This window comes from Podarcis filfolensis (genome assembly GCF_964270895.1).
Source record: "Podarcis filfolensis genome assembly, chromosome: 2".
Lineage (NCBI taxonomy): Eukaryota > Metazoa > Chordata > Lepidosauria > Squamata > Lacertidae > Podarcis > Podarcis filfolensis.
Genome location: NC_139605.1, coordinates 118,683,989 through 118,707,391, shown reverse-complemented (window position 1 = coordinate 118,707,391; position 23,403 = coordinate 118,683,989). Strand labels below are relative to the sequence as shown.

General features: G+C 42.7%; 1 protein-coding gene across 2 annotated transcripts; it reads left to right on the top strand.

The window, feature by feature from the left end:
• Positions 1-3,738: 3,738 nt before the first annotated feature.
• LOC310755872 (keratin, type II cytoskeletal 6A-like) lies at positions 3,739-21,553 on the top strand. 2 transcript variants are annotated; one of them, XM_083599264.1, is made up of 10 exons: positions 3,741-4,416; positions 9,708-9,922; positions 11,606-11,666; positions 12,186-12,281; positions 13,553-13,717; positions 16,090-16,215; positions 17,821-18,041; positions 20,043-20,077; positions 20,174-20,284; positions 20,315-21,553. In XM_083599264.1, the coding sequence occupies exons 1-10, from the start codon at positions 3,865-3,867 to the stop codon at positions 20,521-20,523; spliced, it is 1,791 nt and encodes a 596-aa protein (XP_083455390.1). In that variant the 5' UTR covers positions 3,741-3,864; the 3' UTR covers positions 20,524-21,553. The 2 variants fall into 2 exon arrangements, with proteins under 2 accessions (XP_083455389.1, XP_083455390.1); XM_083599263.1 differs by having other exon boundaries at positions 3,739-4,416; positions 20,174-21,553.
• The last annotated feature ends 1,850 nt before the right edge of the window (positions 21,554-23,403 follow it).

The window sequence follows — 23,403 nt, the reverse complement described above, 5'->3', positions numbered from 1 at the left end:
TCGAACCACCGACCTTCTGATCGGCAAGTCCTAGGCTCAGTGGTTTAACCCACAGCGCCACCCGTGTCCCTCCTTATTCCCCTTACAGAGCTACAATTCTCAGAGTCAGTGCCTTTTTTCTAAAAAATGTTTAGGGGTACTCTCATTTTGACTCCAGAAAACCACCATTTTATAGTTCAAATCAGGGAAAATAAATACAGTAAATGGACAAAAGTACAAAGATTCACAAAATGTTTGGGGGTATGCGTGCCCCTGCGTACCCCCAGGGGAAAAGCAACAACACTGCTCAATCCCTCTTCCCAGAGAACTCTTGAAATTGTAACTCTGTGGGGGTGATCAGGGTCTTTTAGCAACTCTCTTTTTTTTTTTTAAGAAATATTTATTGAAATATTACAAAAACATAAATACAAGAGCACATAGTAAAAGAAAAAATAAAAATAAAAATACGACATATAAAAGCACAAAAACAATAAGAAAAATTAAAAACAATTCCATTTTTCATAGCTCAAAACCCATTTGCTTGTTTCTTTGACCTCCTCACACCTCCCCTTCTTGTATTCCCATTTAAATAATCAAACCAGCAAATCCTTACCCTCTTTCATTTATCTTAACTCTATATCTTAACATTTTATAACTCTGTATTTTCATCCATTATCAATTCATTTTTGCATATTCTTATTAACTTTGTTGCTGATACCACTTATTTCCAATCCAACATCATTTTGATTATGTTTTTACCTATTTATAACCCTTTTTTCATATTCTCTTAAAGCATTACAGCTGGAAACCACTTAATTTCTATCCAACATCATTCTAACATTCATTAATTTTACAATATTTCTGTAGATAGTCTTTAAATTTCTTCCAATCTTTAGTAACTCTCAACACCTTCAGCTAACTACAGTCCCCAGGAAGTTTTGGGGGGAAGCCATGGCTGTTTAAAGTTGTATGATACTGCTTTAAATGTTTCGTGAAAATGGGGCTATGACTCAGAAAAACCTTCTTTGAAAAAGTGACCAAGTGGACAGAAAGAATGCGTTGTTAACTAGCCTCACATAGCCGCCAACATTTATATGATGAAAATAGGGATGTCCCATTCCACAATGGTGATTTTACTATTTAGACCCCACACGTCTTATTGGGTTGCCGCAGCGCTCTGGGCATCTTACAACATGTATAAAAACATAATAAAACATTAAACATTTATTTAAAAAACTTCCCTATACAGGATTGCCTTCAGACGGCTCAGGGGTCGGATAACTCCAAACCCTCCAACATTTCTCTAATGAAAAAAAGGACGTCCTAAGGAAAAGCGGGACATTTCAGGATCAAATCAGAAACCAGGACGGCTTCTCTAAATCAGGGATGTCCCTGGAAAATAGGGACATTTGGAGGGTCTGGCCTCAGGGTTGGGACAGGCTCATCCACCTTTAGTCAGCAGGAGGTGGTTGTGGCAGCTTCTATCCTTAGCAAACACATGCATAGTTTGTTCCATTGCAGATCTCATTTGCTGCAAAGTTATTAAAGTTGTGGCTTTACTTTACCCAAAGTCAAGTTATTTTATTTCTGAGTGTGAGTGCAATCAAACCGCAAGCTATTACCTGCAAAAATAGTTCCGAGTGTGAGCAGATAAGTGTGACTCAAAACATAGCCCTGAGACACATCAATTCTCTCTCTCCCCCCCCCCCCGCTCCCATCATTGATTTTTGGGCACCACCATTAAGGGATGCAGTCTATTTATGCCACACTGTAAACCCTGGCAGGCCAACCGACTAAGCATTGGGTTCTAAAGAAGACAAAAAACCATTTGTATAAAGACAGAAACAAAGTGATTACTTATGACATGTATTCAAGGACATAATTTGCTTCTTGTCAAGGGTGTAGACTGGTGTTACTGCATTTGCTTTGCTGTGGAGGTAGCCGATGGACCACTATTCTGATCTAGGCTGTTCTCTAATTCTAAAACAAATCATTAGGGGTTGTGTACCATGCTGCATGAGTGAAGTTCCACTTGTATAATGAAACTTCCCCTTCATCTTTTGTCCCTGTGTGACTCCCAAATCTTCTATGGGAGACCCCAAGCCCTGTGGAGGGCATTTTAAAGTTGTGGGCAGCAGTGAAGATGAGAAGAAAGACAAGTTCGATTACACAAATGGAGGTCTGTTGCAAAAGCAGCACATAAATGCTGTTTACACTGGAACCTCGGGTTGCGAATGTGATCCATGCAGGAGGCATGTTTGCAACCCGCAGTGTTCGCAACCCGCAGCACTGCGTCTGCGCACACACGTGACATGATCCGGCGCTTCTGCACATGCGCTAAGCGCGATTTAGTGTTTCTGCACATGCACGATTGCCGAAACCCAGAAGCAACCCGTTCTGGTACTTCCGGGTTCAGCACGTCCATAACCCGAAAACACGCAACCCGCAGCGATCGCAACCTGAGGTATAACTGTACAGCCCTTAATCAATATTTTCCTGATATTTGCAGGTTGCATAATGGAATTTCTCAGCTGAAATTGATTTATGACTTATTGAACATAACGTGATTTTCATCTTCTTGTACATTGCTCTTATTGGTTGTAGCTCTTATGACTATTTTACTATTTTAAATGTTTAAATGAATATGCTGAAATGAAGGATGCAAAAGAAGGAACCAATAAACATAAGACATATAAAAATCCAATTAAAAATTGACTGGGTGGAATCCAACCAATGCATCCCAGGAGTGCAAAGATTTCTGCTTGTGAAGTGGGACTCCTGCCCCTTCCCCCCTCCAATGCATTCTGCTTGAATCTGCTATGTAGGGTTTGGGGCACCCCTAGTACAGATTTAGGAGATGTTCAGGGAGAAGAGAGTAGGGAAGTCCCATTGTACATGCAGGAATCCTTGCATCGATGTGTCAGTGAATTTGTGCTGCTTTGGATACAACCCATTGAAGTTCTCGCTGCATGTAAATTTGAAATGGAATACCCATGAAAGTCTTGGAAAGTGTGGGTTAGGCAACTTTGTATGTGAAGTGAATCAAATTTCTTCCCCCATCTCAAGTCTCTGTGTGGTACACATAGATCTGTTTAGTCCAGCTAACAAGCAAACAAATGAAAAGCAACAATTGTGGGTAGATAGACCTTGCATATCAGTGATGCTCTAGCATGAAGTAAAATATGTTGTTACCCAATGGCTCTATCTTTGCTAGTTTCTTCTCACATCACCATGGGCTCATGAGGAATGGAAATGAGTAGAGACACTGCAGCTAGCAATTCCTCCTCTCCTCCTCACTGAACGACTTCTGTATTTTATTGCACACAAAACATCAGTTTCCCTTTTCCATGTCTCGCGTTCTCTAAAGGATATCACCCTAAAGGTGTGCAAATTATGGCTTCTGCAGAACATTCTTCATCCCGACGCATACTTAGATCTCTCTACGCAAGACCATTAATGGGTAGAGAATATATCTCTTGGTTAGCATCATCCTACATTGCGTTATCTCACCTTTGTGTCCCATAGCTTAAAGCCGTTTGCAGGAGGCAAACATGGTAGCGGTTAACATGAAAGAGATGCTAACGAGCAAGTATTGCATGGCAAGCAATTTCGACAAATTAAAAGCTATCTAATAGGTGTGTTGCATTTGGTGTTGAGCCGTTAGTGGAGAACTCATTGCTTGAAGGCAAGCCAAGCCCTTGATGAATATTTTGCCTTAATCTTCCCATTCCCAGGCAACCAAGCCCAGCTCTCCAAACACATATAAGGAGAAATATCCCACTCCCACATCACAGGGGGCTCTCGGTCTCCTCCAGTCTCCGCTCGTCTCTCCCTGCTTCGCAACTTTTGCCATCCTACCTTTTGCCATCCTCCCAAGGAGCCACAATGAACCGGCAATTCAGTTCCAGATCGTTCTCAACAGGTGGAAGAAGGGGCTATTCTGTTTCTGGCAGTGGCTTTCGAATGGGCAGCGGCTCAACTTCCGTTGTTCCTGTTGGAGGAGTGGGAGCCTTCAGCGGTGGCTTTGGCAGCAGAAGTCTCTACAACCTTAATGGAAGCAGGCGGATATCCACGGGCCTAGTTTCTGGTGGTGGTGGTGGTGCTCACTTTGGAGGAGGCTTTGGCGCACGAAGTGTTGGGGGCGGTCTAGGATTCAGCAGTTTTAGCAGCGGTTATGGAGGTTATGGTGGTGGGGTAGGCTTTGGTGGTGGTCTTGGCATGGGCAGTCATGTTGGAGGCTTTGGTGGTGGTGGTGGATATGCCCTTGCAGGCCCTGCTCCCTGTCCAGCTCCGGGACGAATCCACAATGTCATTATAAACAAGAGCCTATTGGCTCCTCTGCACATGGAGGTTGATCCTGACATCCAGAGGGTCCGGGTGCAAGAGAGGGAACAGATCAAGACCCTCAACAACAAATTTGCCTCTTTCATCGATAAGGTAAGATGGAACAGGGAGGAAGTTGTATTGCAAAAGGGGCGAAAGGAAGACCTGTTGATATTCTAAAATAGGAAATGAAGTAACTTTTTCTCGCAATACAAGTGGTTAGAATGATGCTATTTCATGTATGGGTATCTTGGTGAACACAAAGCAGTCTAAGGGGGGATAGCATCACTAGGCCTGAAGCAATAAAATGTTGGTTTTCAATTGCTTGTAATTCTAGGGCAAGGGCAAATAACTTTAATCTATGGATGTAGGTTAAACACTAAGAAACTATGCAAGCATAGTTCAGCAGCAGAATTAGCTTCTTTAAGGGGATTGTAGAATATCCTTGTTGTTCAAAGCCTGGACAAGCAGCTGTCAAGGATGCTACAGATATGAGGAGCTAATTTTTGAGGATGAGATGAGTAGTTGGTTCCTTTTAACTCTGTGATTCTATCTACTTATACCTATGTAAAAAGATAAACTATTGAGATTTGTAAGCTTCTAAAGATTCCATACATCATGCCATCTGGGCAATTTAGATGTTTATGAGCCATGAAGTTTGTGGACCATACCTTACTGTTGATCACATATGCTTAAAAGGCTGGTTCTGTTTTGTGGATGCTTACATGTTTAGGACATTTAATATTAGCGTAACATGGAATGAGTAGAGCTCCCATTATCAGAGTATATGTGCAAGGACCTAAATTCTATCCACAGCATTTCTAGCACATGGGCTAGGAAAGATCTCTGACTGAGAAATTCAATAGTGATGATGCTATTCTAGTGTTCTAGGTAGCCTTGCAAGCAAATGTAGGACCAGCAACGTCAGTTATATTGACTTATAAGCATCCATGAGGCACAAACCATTTTGATTCCTCAACAGACATTAATCTGCAGAGCAAGTCATTTGGGGCAAATATTTCATTGCTGCTTCTCAAAAGAGGATTTTGTGTTCCTAAAATTGAAATGCATCTGAGTAAATATAGCTGGATACACAGTAGATTTTTTACAAGAGCAGAAAATGGCTGGAATGTACACAGAACTCATTGCATCCATTTTATTGGTTTCCCCCCTGAGGTTCCCACATGCAAGGTGATTTTGAGGACCAAACTACTTTTAAACATACATCTATTCCAAATGGAATGGAAATGAAATTTCATGAAGTCAACAGTTAGCAAGATTCTAGAACTTACCTTTTTGAATTTGGAAATGCTACAGATTCTGTGTTTGAAATTTGTCTTTGAGAGAGTTACATCATCATCATCATCATCATCATCATCATCATCATCATCATGACAACAGCAATAATACACATAAATCTTAAATCTTTGATTAGTTTTACAGCAGTAATGTCAAGGGTAAATTTTATGTTGTGAACAGCCCTGAGATTTACGGATGGTGGGCAGTACACAAATTTTGAAAAGAGAAAAGAAAAGGAAGAATTAAACCCAATCGCAAAGATACAAAGAACTGTGGATCCAGTACTGGGCTGGGGAAAGCTAGTGTCACATGATACTTCTGAAGTCACAATGTAGCTGAAGGCTCACTAAATTCCTCCATGTTCAGCGTGATCATTTTCGCAGCTCTTCAACGTAGCCTTTAAGATGTGTTAATAATCTTCTAGATGGACAAATTCCAGCAATTTTAAAGGTGTATTGATGTTTCGCCTCAGTTAGAATTGTCTCTGACATTTACCTTGTCAATTTCATGCCAAACACTGATTCAAAACATTCCCCTTTGGGAAGCTCATTGCTTTCCAAAGCCTTGACAAAGTTATCAAATGCTGCACATCTACAGTTTGCCAGGAGAACGTCATTGTTTTCCCCTTTTAAAATGCAAATGGAGAAAGAGAGTGGAAGATTGCGTAACTGAGTAGGGCACTATCTATAGCTGTACTGTAATGCTATAATCATAATAATTTAATTCAAAGCTACTGAATAACCCCACTCTCTCCCCAATATTTAAGGCTGCAGTCGTGTTCTCATTTCCCTAAGAGCAAGTCCCACTGGGACTTCTCAGCAGACAGGCTTAGGGTTCTGCTGTAATTAGACCTTTTAGCTATACAGTGGTACCTTGGGTTACATACGCTTCAGGTTACATACGCATCAGGTTACAAACTCCGCTAACTCAGAAATATTACCTTGGGTTAAGAACTTTGCTTCAGGATGAGAACAGAAATCGTGCTCCAGCGGTGCGTCAGCAGCAGGAGGCCCCATTAGCTAAAGTAGTGCTTCAGGTTAAGAACAGTTTCAGGTTAAGAAGCGACCTCTGGAATGAATTAAGTAATTAACCCGAGGTACCACTGTACATTTTGATGAAGAAGGGACTATAAAAATGTATTGCAGCCACATGTGATAGCCCAGGCACTGAATTTAACAACTGATTAGCAAAATATAAATATTAGTCTTTTCAAAATGCAGGAATAGGTGGGGAATTCAATTCAGTTTGCACTTTCTGAATCAAGATGTGAACAGAAACACATCCTTTGTGATTTGGAATCCAGTTCTCCAGCCAATAATGTGTACAAAGAGCATATGCTAAAGTCTGGATGTACATGCAAATATTAATAAACATACAGAAATACATTGTATCAGGGGAAATTGTTTTGCAAAAATGTCTCTGTTAGGCAAATTGCACACAAAAATGTATATTCACACTAAATTCACACTAAAATGATGATGACTTTTCACTAGAATTTTTTTATTTTATTTCAAACTGATATGGAAATGCGAAGGACGGGGAAAAGAAGAAATAAAAAGAAACTGAAATTTACAGATTGGCCCATCCCTATTGAAATATTAGGCACAAATTTCCACAGATGTTGAACACAGATGTTTTATCAGGAAAGTGTTCCTTTTTGAAAAATTCAGGGCCATGTGTACATATATAAGTATTGAATTAATACAAAACCAGTTCAGGCTACTTCTTGTATGTCAATGTTGTTGTATTGTGGCTGCCATAGGTGGGATAGATCAGATATGGAGTCAGGGGCTGTGTTCATTCTTGTGCTGAAGGGGTAAATGGAGATCAAGTGAAGACAGTATTATGCTTCCTTGCCCTATCAGAAGAGGAATATGTAGCTTGTGGAGAGGGGTGTCATTTCCCTTATTGGTTTCCAAAAAAATATATTGGGATGATATTCTGGTCCTGTCTTCTCACATTGAATACGATGTGCACACTTAACACCCTCAAGGAACACAGGATGTGCTTCACGCATAGTTACGCATAGGCCTGATTTATGCCATCGTGGTTTCATCCATATGATTTCATCCAGGTACTTGTTGCTCGCCTGTGAGATGATATGGTGTCAGAAGCCTGCATGCAGCCCGTACCAATTATGGCCTGTTGTGGAATCAGATGTTAACTCGGATCACAGCTTTGGGATTAGGGTGCAGGCTACTAGTGTTTAATGTTAATCTGAATCCATGTTATGCATGGAATTCAGGTATCTCCTACCCCTCTACCCAAAAAAAGGAAGATGGAAAGGCCTTATTTTAGACATAGCGTTATTTTCAAAGAACAGCAAACAGTCAGAACTTTCATGCAGTCTGCTCCTGTGCAGAACCTAAAACCTATAAACACTCTCAATATAATTTCACACTTTTCAGCAGTTTCTCTGTACCTGTACTTCTTATAAGCAAAGTTTTCCTACTGCTTATGTCAGAATTAGGGGACGCGGGTGGCACTTTAAACCACAGAGCCTAGGACTTGCTGATCAGAAGGTCGGCGGTTCGAATCCTGTTGCTTGGTCCCAGCTCCTGCCCACCTAGCAGTTCGAAATATTCACACATTACACTTTAGTACAAAGATATGGTCCATATGGGATGCGGATGGCGCTGTGGGTTAAACCACAGAGCCTAGGACTTGCCGATCAGAAGGTCGGCGGTTCGAATCCCCGCGACGGGGTGAGCTCCCGTTGCTCGGTCCCTGCTCCTGCCAACCTAGCAGTTCGAAAGCACATCAAAGTGCAAGTAGATAAATAGGTACCACTCCGGCAGAAAGGTAAACGGCGTTTCCATGCGCTGCTCTGGTTCGCCAGAAGCAGATTAGTCATGCTGGCCACATGACCTGGAAGCTGTACGCTGGCTCCCTCGGCCAATAAAGCAAGATGAGCGCCGCAACCCCAGAGTCGGTCACGACTGGACCTAATGGTCAGGGGGTCCCTTTACCTTTACCTTTACGTCAGAATTACTTCCCTCTCCGTGCAAAGATGTCCAGGGCTCTGTGCTCTACTAATGGGGAAAGGATCATCTTCAGCCAAGTGAGCAAGCAAGGGTTTCAGAGTCCCATGTTGGGAATAGTCTTGCAACTGTGCTACACTTGCACCAAGCTTCAAAAACCATTATCCCATTAATTCTTCCAACATCCCTTTAGGCTCAGTTCCTTATTACTATGTCTCTTGTTGTACAGATTAAGGAGCTGAAACTGTGAGATAGATAGTTTGCCCAAGGCCACCCACAGACTCCTTGGCAGAGTTCCAGTGTGCATTCAGTTCCCACAGTATAAAAGCCTGTATTCTGGAATAATTTGAGAGTTTGAATTACTGTTAGGAAATGGGTTTCTGTGCTTGATTTATATCTTAATAATAAATATGTTTTAACTGAAAATCATTTATCAGCACCACCCAGTTCCCCCTTTCCTATATTTTCACTCTCACTTTAGGGGCTCCATGATCAAGAACGGATCATGCTCACTCCCAAAATATACAAAGTGGCTTTCATTTTATAACAAAGAGTCCTTACTAGTTAGAAAAACATTTCTATTTTTTCACTTCCCCAAATGTACTGAGCAGATCTTCACTAAGGCCCCCTCTGGACTGGGCAGTTTTGTTGTTGTTGCTGCAGCAGCAAATATACTTATGGTCTTAATTGTCATTCACAATAAAATTTTGAAAGTCACCATTTTCAAAAGTCATAGTTCCGCCTTTTAGAACGTAATATTTCAAATACTGCTGAGTTATAAATTCATGCATGATTTCATTTCAGTTTTAATTGGCTTTTAAAATGCACTGAAGGGGTACGCGAAAGGTTGAAGGAAGCTATGCCTCTCCTGGTACTAATATATTGTGAGACAGGTATACCTGTGGTGGTATAGTCCTACCACAGGAGTGTAATACCTTAGAATGCGCGTGGCAGGTATTTAGTACAGGGCCAAAGACTCACCATCTTCTTTTTACATGATGAAAACTCTGTGAATTGACTCTGACCACATTCACACCACGCTTTTAAAGTACGTGGTTTTCCTCAAGGAATCCTGGGAATGATAACCTCTAGTCTCATCTCTGCCCTTCCCTTGTTGTGTTTCAGGTGCGATTCCTTGAGCAACAGAACAAAGTGCTGGAGACCAAATGGGACTTGCTCTACCAGCAGGGCAGCCCAGCTCTGAGGGACAATCTTGAGCCGCTTTATGAGGCTTACATTGACACTCTTCGAAGGCAGCTTGACCACCTAGTCAACGATAAAAACCACCTGGACATTGAACTGAAGAACACACAGGAGCTTGTAGAGGATTTCAAGAACAAGTATGTGGCAGAAAAGATGGCAGTGAGGGTGACAATGCCTCTTGCTTGCCTGCTTGGAGGACAAATAGATGTGTGTGTTGTGTGTGAGTGTGTGTGACTTTAGCCTGACTGAAATCGAGCCTACTTTTAAAAAGTGACATCCATAGTTCTGCACACTTTTTTTTGCCTCTGGCCCTACTTGGCATGTGGCCTCTGGAAGGTTCTCTATGGGGAAATGTGGCCCTCAGGCTGAAAAGTATTTCACACCTCTGGACTTTTGGGAGGTCTCTTCCATTCATCATCAGTTAATTTCCCACAAGGATAGCATACTCCTCAACCATCCCAATTTGAGCAGGACATCCCAGAATTACAGAAACCATCCTTGTTTCTGATTGGATCCTGGCATGTCCTGCTTTTTGGCCCAGCGCAGGAATTTGGGACCAAAAAGTGAGCGTCTTGATTTTGATCAGCAGGAAGTTTGAGGGTGTGAGATGGCTGTGATCCAGCAGAATGACCGCTCCCCACATCAAATGGGGCGCCTTTTGCGTGGTCACACACAGCTCCCCAGATCCCAGTGCAGCTCCTAGTTGTACAGGCTGGCTTCACCCTCCCCAGGCTGGATACCTGGAGGTCTCTGCCTACCTCAGCCAATCACCCAATCCCTCCTGGGGAGGTGTTGCCAGGGGATTGGCCAGGTAGGGGGAGGGACCACCCTGCCCACACAACAGAAGGTGAATCTTACCTGCGAAGCGTCAGTTGGCTCCAGAGCTTCTCCCACCCTGCCCTCCCTCAGTTAAGCCTTCTTTTGCAGGTTAACCTCTTCTCCACAGGTACACTGGCGCTGCTACGTCATGGTCGCTGTTGAGGGGCCGGAAAGGAATTTTCCTGCAATGGCAGGTTTTGCCTTTCCCATAGCAAAATGTCACAACTTTGGCAGTTTCAGGCCTTGGGTGGAATCCTTTAGTCTATCTTCCTAAATCGGGTGTGTGTGTGTGAAGTGGTGACCCACACCCCCCCTTGTGGCGATGATCCCAGGGTTCCTTGTTAAAGGGGTCTTGAGGGGAGGCATTGACCATATGCCGAGAGGTTGTCATTGCTCTCTCCTGCGATGGTGGCAAAACGGGGGCCGGGTTCTCTGGTTGAACATATATTCTCCAGAGCCAGCCCAATCCCTACACATTCTGGATAACCCTGATGTCTCCTAGATCCCCGGCTGGGGACTGGGAAGGATAAACACCCAGTGCCTGAGCCAAGGTCTCCCTACATCTGAAACTTAATAAAGTTGTGGCCAATTTTAATCTCATAGCATGTTGCCTTGAGTCATTATTCCACTTGGGGGTCGCCTGGGGTTGGGGGACTCTGCCTGTCCATGCAAAGCATATTCTCTTGGGATAAAGCAGTCTTCCAAAACATTGGGCTTCCTGTAACACTTTGAGTAAATCACTGTCTCATAGCTTCATCTGCCTCACAATGTTGTTATGAAGATATATACTACTGGATAGCTCAGTTGGTTATAGTGTGGTGCTGATAACACCAAGGTTGCAGGTTCAGTCCCATATGGGACACTGCATTGCAGGAGGTTGTACTAGATGATCCTCAGAGTCCCTTTCAACTGTATAATTCTATGATTCTATGCCTGTAAGGTTTGTATTTCATGCACTTAAATTATCATGGTGACAATAATTATTTTCCCCTTTCTAACAGATATGAAGATGAAATTAATAAACGTACAGCTTGTGAAAATGACTTTGTGGTGCTCAAAAAGGTAAGTGGCATTAGGAAAGTTTAAAACCAGAATGGCAGACCACTCTTATTTCCTATTTCTTATACACCCTGATCCTAAGTATCTGTATTCGTGTATTCATCTGTGAATGTGCAAGAATAATGACTAAAGTCAACACTTTTGCATTTTGTAGTTCCACTTGTGCAAAACCCAGACCTAAACCATGGTTTGTGCCATTTGACTGGTGAAGCAGACAATGGTCAGAGCTGGCGTGAAAGGTCACACACTTACTTTTCAGTTAATGTTCAAAATCGTCTAAAGCTCAGCTTTGGGTGGATTTTGATTGTTAAATTCAATTTTGAGGAAGACTTTTGACAAAACAGAAGCCTAGCTGTTGAGGTTAGTTCTTAATCAACAGATTCACATCAGGGAATTCCACTTCACTTTGTTCCAGGGTGTATCACACCAATATGTTTTGGAGTTTGCCCCTAATATTGGGCCTTATTGCACACACTGCTCTGCTTGGCTTATGCTAACAGTGATTTTATGTTCACCCCTAAGGATGTGGATGGCTCCTACATGCACAAGATAGATCTGGGATCCAAGGCTGACTCCTTGACTCAGCACATCCAGTTCTTAAGAGCGCTCTTCGATGCGGTAAATATTTTTATCTCCTTTTCTAACTGTATGGAAATGTATTCGCAAACCAATTGCATCATCCAAAATGTGACAAATAACTACAGCCCCACAAACAACAGATCCCTTGGACAGACTAAAGTACAGTCGTACCTTGGCTCCCGAACGCCTTGGGAGTTGAATGTTCTGGTTCCTGAATGATTGAAAACCAGAAGTGAGTGTTCTGGTTTTTGAATGTGTTTTTGGAAGCTAAATGTCCAGTGCAGCTTCCACTATTGTTTCTGGTGTGCCTGTGCAATTGGGACGCAATTGGAAGCCATGCCTTGGTTTTAGAACTTTTCAGAAGTTGAACGGACTTCTGGAATGGATTCCGTTCGACTTCTGAGGTACGCTTGTACTTCAACAAATTCATATCCACCTGCCAATCTATTCCCCAAGGACTTGACTTTATTCCAGTTTGTTAAAAACAAGCAAACATCCTAAACTGAACATTTCTCTTCAAGCCAGTCATTAATTTTAACACTGGCTAAACCAATTCCTGTTATTATGGCAGGGTGAGTGCCAGGGTCCTTGGTTGGAATGTGCACAGGCGGAAGAAGGGATGTGTGGTGGGTACTGTCCACCCTGGGTGTCACCACTGAGGGGGGTGACAAAATGCCGTGCAGCACTCACCGCAGGGCCTGCAGTGCACCCGAGCCATGTGTCTCTCCTGGGAGAGACACGGTGGCTTGGGTGCACACAGGCTCTGCACTGCCCAAACAGTCCGCCTGCTGCCTCCCCCCCAGTTGTATGGCGGCTGAGGGGGAGGAGGCAGGCAGACTCTGTGGTGTGCCCCACCCTTGCCCCGGCCCTATGGGTGGCTCGCCCCACCCCTGGGCGTGCCACCCCAGGCTCCTGAGTGGCTTTCTCCGCCACTGGTGATGTGCTATGCTGTTATGTGCTCTGTGCATACAGGCACATGAAAGCCAGGCTGTCAAGCACCAGGAGTCAGGGAAGAGTTTCCCCCTTTTGCGACAGCACCTTCAAGTGCAGTCTCTGCTTTTCCCCATAAGGACCTCTTACAGTATATCTGATAGTGGCGTTTGTAGCAAGGCTATAAATAAAATCCATTTATTTTCAGCAACCACAGGTTTCAGTCCAGTTTGTAGGCTATCTCAAATGTTCCTTTTAATAGAAAGGAAGGATTAAAAATGAATAAATACCTGCTGGCGCCAGAAACCACAAGATGTAAAGACCAAGATAGCACAAAAGTTTTTCAATTGATAATAAAAATTCTTTAATAATTCCCACAGGAACTGACTCAAGTACAGGCACAGGTTAAAGACACCAATGTCGTCCTACAAATGGACAACAACAGAGATCTGGACCTGAACAGCATCATTGCTGAAGTGAGAGCTCAGTATGAAGATATTGCCAACAGGAGCAGAGCTGAGGCAGAGGCTTGGTACCAAAATAAGGTAAAATTTTGGTGTAACTCAGACACAAATTGTTGCCAAAAACTGAAATTCAAAGGCCCTCCTGAATTTGAAAGTAGATTTTTGAACTGTTCCAAATTGTCCATTGGATTTCAAAGCTTAATTTAGAGCCCCATGCAAAATTTCAGAATACTTTATATTTGACAGTCAACAGTTGGCAATCAAATATTAAATTATTTTTCAGAAATGTGTAAAATTTTATGGATATTAAAGTTTGAACAATATGAGTTCAAAAAATTATAATTCTAAATTGGCACTTTATTTTTCACATGGTGACTTATGGAACCACTAGTTTTCCCCCCATTAGCCAATGCTCATCTTTTCAAGTGGTGGGGCTAAGTCTTTAGGAAAATGAAAAGAATAGTTTGTCACACAAATAAATCCAAACTGATATAAAACTTTTGCAATATGAAAATTCTCTCTATTCTTATTTTCTTTTTTGAGCTCCAAAATTGCTAAACTATGATCCAGTTATAGCAACTGAGAAGCACAACAATTTGAGCAATAGTTTTTATGACCTGATGTGGAGTATCTCTCCTCACATCACTCTAATAATAGTTGACAGAACTATTTATGTTGGGCCAAAGCCATGGTTTCTTCCTGCCTCAACATCACCCTCCCCAGCTAGTTGATGTTAATGTAGGAATGAAGTAACTACATTACCAATTCATAGGCATCACAAAATGGACAATGTTTATGATTGCCTACTTCACACATTGGGTGAGATTCAGCTAACAAAGCATGCCAACAGAAGCTCATGACTTGCACTAGCACAATGGGGGTTTCACTCCCCCCATTCCCCATGCCCCCCCTTATTGGTTTAGGGGTGTCAGGAGAACCCCCAAAAACAACATGCAGGGGGAGATCATTCCGTCAAGCCAGCATAAATGCTTTTCTCAATGGAGCAATCAGCTTAGCGTTGCACTGAATTCCTTCCATTAAGTATTTCCACATGAGTCCATTCACAAGGACACAAGGACTTTCTCCCATGTGTCTTTGCTGGTTTATATAGACAAGCTGAACAATATAACACAACACGATGGCCAATAACAATGGCACTAAACACTATTTATAGACTAATACAAATGATCAGAAATTACAACCAAAGTCTCTAAATCTTCTTCACCAGTCGCAGTAGAATAATTCAAAAGTTCGATATATACATAATCTGTCACCAAATATCGCTGGAACAGAGTTTCCGGATAACCAATCTGTTTCGTTCAATGCTTCATCAGCCAATCTTTTTTTTAAAAAAAATAGTTTTATTGGTTTACAAGAAAAACAAAAACACATATTAATTTCACATCGAATTTTTCACAAATTCTTCTTTTTCTGGACTTCCTTCAGCTTTTCCATAAATCATCCATAGTCATTATTTAAATTACGCATTCCTTAGATTTATATTGACATTATTTATATCTTTCTTTCTATTCCCTTTAGACAATACTTCTTAATTTTTCACAGTGCTTCTTTAAATCCCTCTAGCGTTATCTGTCCCTCACTTATATTTTCCAGATATTCCACAAATTTCCCCCAGTCCTCGATGAACTTTTGGTCTCTTAAATATCTAATCTTCCCTGTCAATTTGTCCAACTCTGCATAGTCTAACAGCTTCGTTCTCCAGTCTTCCACTGTCGGTATTTCCTGTTGTTTCCATGGAAACATCAGCCAATCTTGATCAATTCTTCATCAGCCAGATTTGTAAGAATTAATATGAGAAGGATGCAGTTCAATTTCTTAACAAGCCAATCTTACATGTAAGCAAATATAAATATAAAATATGCTCTGGATCAGTGCTCATATGATACTGTAGTCACTGATGAAGAAGATTTAGAGACTTTGGTTGCAATTTCTGATCATTTGTATTAGTCTATAAATAGTGTTTAGTGCCATTGTTATTGGCCATCGTGTTGTGTTATATTGTTCAACTCATTTTTGTTGGCTTAAGCAGAAAATATTCACACATTACACTTTAGTACAAAGATATGGTCCATATGGCCTTCCTGGTGTTGTTGAACTCCAACAGTTTCCAGCTCCAACATGACAAATTAGGAGGGGTGGTGGAAGTTGTAGTCCAACATTTGGATGGCCGAAGGTTCCACATCCCTGGTTTAATACCATCCAGAACTTTATCTGTTTCCAACATCTGTGTAGAAGTGCATCCATTATACCTTTCTTTGTAAAATTGCAACGATGTGTCCTTTCTAATCGATGCAATATGCTACCAACTGAAATCTAACTGAGCACCAACTCCTTTATCTATATCCATTTACAGACATGTACTTAGAAGAACTTGTTGACATGAGTTGCTTATGGAGTATATGATGATTGCTATTTTGTTTTGTGGATATCAGTTCCAGGAACTCCAAACTACAGCTTTCAAACACGGCGATGACTTGAAATCCACCAAAGATGAGATCGCAGAGATGAGCCGGCTTGTCCAAAGACTTCGCTCTGAAATTGAAATTGTGCAGAAAGCTGTAAGACATAACTTTCCCCCCCTCCGCATAGCATGTAGGCAACCAATTGAGGCAGCTAAGGGCTTCATGAGGCTCAAGGTTCCTTCTCCTATAATATGCTGTATAAATCTACGACAATCTCAGCCCATCCTGGACAAGTTTTGAGCAAGTCACAAGATATCCTAACAATTCCTTCTGATCACTTTTATTCAGTTTGTCAAGGACCTGTGTTGTTGCTATTTGTGTCTTAGGCTTGTACATCTTGTTCTTCCTCCTAGGAGTTTAAAGCAGCTTATATATAGTTCACTATACAATTGTCCCATCCATGCAACTCCCAGGTCCAGACCTGAATAACATGCCTTCAGACAGCTCTCATATATTCTAACCCTCCTAACACCTTCCTCACCCCCAGGATTTAACCTGGGCTTACCGTATGCAATTATCGATGCTTGGGTGCATTTTTGGCTTATGAAAGGAGGTGGATTTAAGAAATAGCAGGGGCAGGAGGGAGTGGAGAGCCATGGAACACCATAAACCACAGGCAAGGTAATAAGTATTAAAGTTTCAGAGGGAAAGGTAGGTGAGGAGCAGGGATGTTTCAAGGCATCATTTCCCACTCTGCCCTGTATTTGTTGCATACAGTACTGCTTCCGCTCTGCTGCAGTTCATCTTCTGCCAAAACCTACATTATTCATCTCACTGTCCACTGTGGCTTATATTACATAAATTATGCAATGACAGCATCCACCCCATTCATTTCAGTGCAAAGGAAATGCAATGAAAATAGTGGGGGGAATGCAATCAATTTTGTATTGTTCGTGGATTGAAAGCAACAACAGCAGTGAATGCCAACTGTATTCTCTAGATTAGTTTCCATTCCAGACATGAAACAAATAAGAGAACATTGTTGGCATTGGAATTATCTGACATCTCTAATGAGAAGTGACCAACAGCAGTTATGGCAAGACTGTTGCAATATCAGATGTCAAAAGCATCTCTTGAATGTGTGAGCAACTATAGTGTCAAAGTAAGATTTTGTAGATAGACTCAGTGGGTAGACTTGGCAATAGCCAATAGAATGAAAGAAAGTTCCAAGCTGGCCTTCCCTTTGCATTTATTATTTATTATTTTTGGGGGGCCTCATTCCTTCCTACATACAGAGTACTTCTTTAGTCCTAACCTGTTCCTCATCCCTTATCCCATAAAGCAAAAAATTCACCTCTCATTGTAACAAGCAACAGCATCACAAATAAAAGCAGCAATATGAGGGCAGGGTGTTTCTTTCAGGGACAGGACTTAGGATATGTACATGGTCAGCTTTGAGTATGGTGAGAGGAGAAGTCTTGCATGATGATGAATAAAGTGGAAAGACCAATGGAAAGCGGAAAGCAAAACCTACTTATTTTACTGGATCCTGTATCGTAAAATGGATGTTGACAGAACCCACAAAATCTTTGATTAAGACATCTTCGGATGCACAGTTGCCTTGGCAATTGCCATCTTTGATACTCCCCCTTTCTTTCAGAATAGCGTTTGGGGGAAAGATGTAGGAAACCAACCCACATGATTAATAACTAATAACCAAAGGAGGCACTTCTCCATTTTTTATTTTATTTTATTTTTTAGATTAATGGCCTGCAATCTTCCATAGCAGAATGTGAGCAGCGTGGGGAAATGGCCCTCAAAGATGCCAGGACAAAACTGGTCGACTTGCAGACTGCCCTGCACACGGCAAAGGATGAGCTGGCTCGTCTGCTGCGGGACTACCAGGAACTGATGAATGTGAAGCTGTCCCTGGATGTTGAAATTGCTACATACAAGACACTGCTGGAGGGAGAGGAGATCAGGTAGGCACTGGGAAATCAGACATATCTGACGGCATGTGGACCCAGGTGCAAAATATGTCTGCCCATTTTGTGGTTGGATGTTTTGAATGGGACACCTAGTTCTTTTTAGAATGTGGAACATAGGAGGCTGATTTATACTAAGACAGACTATTGGTTCACCTATCTCAGAACTGCCTACACTGACCGACAGCAGCTCTCCAGGGTTTCAGAATGGAGTCCGTCCCCAACATTACCTGGAGCAAACAGGGATTGGATAGGCATATAAGGCGCATATTCTGTCACTGAGCTCCGCCCCTGCCCCGTATCCAGTTCATGGAGCAGCCACTGCCTAGTAGCCCTTGGGGAGTTTCTTCAATGAGGAATGTACTCTGTTGAATGTTAATCTGTTGAATTTTCAAGGACCATGCAATGTTCATTCTGTAGCTGTCAGGTGTCAATCCATCAATGTGGCAGTGCCTTTGCTTTGGAACTCCCTTCCTGTTAACATTAGACAGGCACCCTCGCTATCCTGTTTTAAATGTCTGTTTAAAACCTTTTTATAGTCATACCTCGGTTTGCAAACGTGATCCGTGCGGGAGGCACGTTCGCAACCCGCAGCATTCGCAGGCTGAAGAGCCGCGTCTGCCCACATGTGTGAAGTGATTTGGTGTTTCTGTGCATGTGTGTGATGTCATTTTGTGCTTCTGCGCATGTGTGAGCGCTGAAACCCGGAAGTAACCCGTTCTGGTACTTCCGTGTTCAGCGCGGTCCGCAACCCAAAAATGCGCAACCCGCAGCGTTTGTAACCCGAGGTATGACTATATTTCAGGATTTTTCTTAGAAGGGTTGTGGGAATGGGTGATTGGCTAATGGGTGTGGTGAACCTGTTGACGACTGTTGATTACTGTAATTGGTCTTACATGAAAAAGCAAGGGATGCTTGCTAAAGCTATTATTGGTCACTAGTTCTTTAAAAATCCCTTGCTTTGTCCTGTCAGACCAATTGCAGTCATCAATCCTTCCCCTCCTTCTTATTATATATAAGGGTTTGGCGACTTCTGTCTCAGAGTACCTGAAGAAGTGTGCATACACACAAAAGCTTATACCCAGAACAAACTTAGTTGGTCTCTAAGGTGCTATTGGAAGGATTCTTTTAAAGACTTTCTTAGGACAAATAGACTTGATTCTTTTAAGGGAGTTTCTTTGTAAGAGCTTTTTAACAATCTATTTAAAGAATTTTTTTATTTTGCATTGGTTTGTGTACACTGCCAGGGCCGTCTTTAGCATATGTGCCTCTGGGGTGCAAAGATCAGCCCAGCACCCCCAAATTTAGTTTAGCTGGCGCATTTTTGAGGAAATGGAAATTCCCAGAATTCAGCACCCAGGTGCCCTGCACCCCTCTACCCCCCGGGCCCTGTACATTGCTTAGATTTTAAAAAATCAAGATATATAAATTATATATACCCCCCCTAAATAGAATGAATGTAGGTAGATTCAAGTACTGGAGCAGGGCTGGGGAAGCAGTGGCCCTCCAAATTAGGAGGCGCTGTTTCCTGTTCCACCTTGTTTTTGTCACGTGCAGCACTGTTTCCGTTTGCTGCAGTTTGACTTCTGCCCAAAGCTACATTATTCGTCTCAGGGCTTATCCACACTTACTTTTCCTCCACTCTTAAATTGTGGCACAGCCCACAATTGAAAGCTCTGTGTCCCAGCCCCCCTCCTTTTGCTCCGGAGCTTTCCCCATGAAAACCCACTCTTGGAAGCTGAATTGGAGCAAATGTCCATCTGCGAAAAACCCAACTTGACATTTGCTCTGGTAGAGCACTAAAGAGTGGGTTGGACTGCACCCCTGAACATTGACCATGCTGGCTGGGCTGGGGCTGATGGGAATTGTAGTCCAAAATATCTGGAGGGCAACAGGTTGAGGATGGCTGAGCTAAATCAATCCCTATAACTAATGAAATTACCAGGCTGGTCTAGCATGGTTTGCTCTCACTTCAATAGGTTGTGTTTATCTTTTTAGGATGTCTGGAGAATTCTCAACCCCTGTTAACGTATGTAAGTATGTGCCATAGCATCTGACTCCGTTAAGAAACAAGGCTCTTTGCTTGAGGGACAGAAGGACATCTCTAATATGATTTTCCTATCCCATAGCTGTGGTCAGCAGTTCTAGCACCATCAGTGGTGGCGGTGGAGGAGGAGGATATGGCCTTGGAGGCGGAAGCGGATACGGCCTTGGAGGAGGAAGTGGATATGGTGTCGGAGGTGCAGCAGGAAGCGGATATGGCATCGGAGGAGGAAGTGGGATGAGCCTTGGCGGTGGAGGCGGCGGGAGCTGTGGACATGGCCATGTCAGTGTTGGAGGAGGAAGAGTCAGCAGAATTAGTACCGGAGGCAGTTTAAGCGGTTCCGGAAGCCTCACCGGTGGAGGATATGGCTATGGAGGAGGCAGTTCGAGTGTGAAGATCGTACATTCCTCTTCAAGCAAGAGAATAAGCAGCTAAGGTGTCCTTGCTCGCACCCTCCAAAAGTACGCACCATTCCTTGCTTCAAGAAAACAAAGATTCTCCCCCAATTATGTACATCCCCCTCAAAGCCCATAACACACACACACACACACTTACTGGTGATTTTCACCTGTATAACTTCCCCCTCAACAATGCAACAAGGAAAGTGCCAAATATTCAATTATTCTGTTTATGCCACTCTTTGAGTCATGATGAGAAAAGTTAGCTGGTGCAGCTTTGTACCAGGCTGTAGGTCAGAGAAGCCCAGGCTTGAATATGTAGGCATATTTTTTAAAAAAAGAAAGAAAGAAAATGAATTCTTAAATTAGTGTTAAGGAGGAGGGTTTCTTGTTCAGCTTTCTCGCTGGCATGCTAGTTTTGTGTGGACAGGGAGGCTTTGTAATAAATAGGAAGCAGTTAAAAATGTGCTTGCTCTCCTCACCCAAGCAAAGGGCTGAAGTGGTACAGTACAGGAGAAATTGTACCACGCGACACGACTGTTCCAGTAGTGTGGTGTCTTCAGCCCAGTGCTCAGCCACAATAAGGTTGTAGAGAGTTGCTTTTTCCTTGCGCTCTAATTTTCTCTGTTGATACTTGATCTTCTCCACCCATGGGGTGCTTCTTCCAGAGCACTCTCATCCTTTTTGTGTTACAGTTGCATAATTCTGAAGCAAACTGGTGCATAGCCTTGTCCCAGAATGTCTCTTTTCTCACCCAAGTGGCTCCTCCCCAAGCCCATTTCATGGCAAAGAAAAGGAATGTCCGGAAGCGAAATGAGAAATGGATAAATAAGGTGGTGCAAAACAACAGAAGTGCTTTCATAAGCTCCCTTTAAAAATAATAATAATTGTGTTGTATATTCCATTTTAAAATACACAGTCTGTGTGTGTTTCCAATGTTAAACATTGCTGACAATAAGCTACAATTCACGTATTCAACAATTTCATTGGCCGTTCCGTAAGTCTGATGAAGTATGCTCTTGTCTATGGAAGCTTATACTGCAATAAATCTGTTAGCTTTTATGGTATGACTGTATTTCAGGATTTTTCTTAGAAGGGTTGTGGGAATGGGTGATTGGCTAAGGGGTATGGTGAACCTGTTGACGACTGTTGATTACTGTAATTGGTCCTACATGAAAAAGCAAGGGATGCTTGCTAAAGCAATTTCTGGTCACTATCTCTTTAAAAATCCCTTGCTTTTTCCTATCAGACCAATTGCAGTCATCAGTCCTTCCCTCCTTCTTATTATACATAAGGGTTTGGTGACTTCTGTCTCAGAGTACCTGAAGAAGTGTGCATACACACAAAAGCTTATACCCAGAACAAACTTAGTTGGTCTCTAAGGTGCTATTGGAAGGATTCTTTTAAGACTCCTTGTTGTTTTTACAGTTCAAAGCATTGGTATCTCTCTAGGCAACAGGTAGAAATGTGCTTACAGATCAGGCCCAGGAAGACTACTCTGGAGACCGCTTATGTCAGGCATGGCCAAACCTGGCCCTCCCCCTGTTTTGGGACTACAGTTCCCGTCATCCCTGACCACTGGTCCTGTTAGCTAAGGATGATGGGAGTTGTAGTCCCAAAACAGCTGGAGGGCCAAGTTTGGCCATGCCTGGCTTATGTTAAATACCAGGTACTTGTCATGTGTTCATGCTGCTCCCGTGGCGAGAGAGGGAGACATGTGAGAGACATCAAAATGGACAGATACTCCCATCTCTAAAACCAGGGTGGAACCCACATGGTGCCTTCTGTTAGACTCCAAATTCCCACTGAACAAAGTGAATGCAAGCAATATTCAGGGATAAAGATTGGTGGAGCAGGTACATCCTAATCCAGATAGGAGCTCAGTCAATGCTAATTCCCACCTCATACACTGATGCAATGCCTATGTAAAGGAGGAATTTCAGAAGCTCAGTCAAAATCTGAAAATCAAAACATACCTCTGCTGCAAGGACTGCTTACCGTATTCCGGTGTGGACATGAGCAGGCAGCTCATCTGTATGCCTTACTCTGGAACTATTCAGCTGCCGTATTCGGAGCTAGGAAGGAATTTGCCTGCAGACAAATGATGCTTGCCTGGGGTTTTTGCCTACCTCATAGCAATTGTCACAACTTTTGGCAAAAAAGGCATTGAGTTGGATTCTTAGTCAAGACCTAGGGGGTGGGTGGGTGCCCGACCCCCAGGTCCAGGATCAAATTCAGGATACCCCAGTAACAGGGTATAGGGGTTGGGTTCTCCTCAAAGCCCCACATGGGGGACTGATGGGCCACAGGATATACCAAAATCACGACCCATTAGATTTGTGTCAGTGGGATATCCTTACCACAAGGTTCCACCCTGATGGAGGTATCAGCAAACAGTTGGTTTGGCAGATGCAAGATAAAGATCCAGTGCTGATGTCAAAGCCAATTTACACCTGGTCAATAAAGTTATGGCCATTTCAATCCCAAGCTGGTGTCATATGTTTTTCTCTCCCCCTCCTCCACCTCATATACAGTGGTACCTCAGTTTAAGTACTTAATTCGTTCCAGAGGTCCGTTCTTAACCTGAAACTGTTCTTAACCTGAAGCACCACTTTAGCTAATGGGGGCCTCCTGATGCCGCCACGCCGCCGTCATGCGATTTCTGTTCTCATCCTGAAGCAAAGTTCTTAACCCAAGGTACTATTTCTGGGTTAGTGGAGTCTGTAACCTGAAGCGTATGTAACCCGAGGTACCACTGTATTTGGCCCCACTTCACTGTTGTCTGCAACTTTATTCTCAGCTCTGTGGTGTGAGAGGCCTTATTTTTGGCTCAAAATGTAAACATTTAAAAACATGGACTCTCTTTCTGCAGACCAGATAACACCACTCTCCAAACACACAGACACTGCTGCTTATT

Excerpts from the sequence above, each read along its gene's own strand:
- LOC310755872 (XM_083599263.1), top strand. The coding sequence starts at position 3,865 with ATGAACCGGCAATTCAGTTCCAGATCGTTCTCAACAGGTGGAAGAAGG. Across the intron at positions 13,718-16,089 it reads AGGCTTGGTACCAAAATAAG|TTCCAGGAACTCCAAACTAC; the intron begins GTAAAATTTTGG and ends TGTGGATATCAG. Across the intron at positions 18,042-20,042 it reads CTGGAGGGAGAGGAGATCAG|GATGTCTGGAGAATTCTCAA; the intron begins GTAGGCACTGGG and ends TTATCTTTTTAG.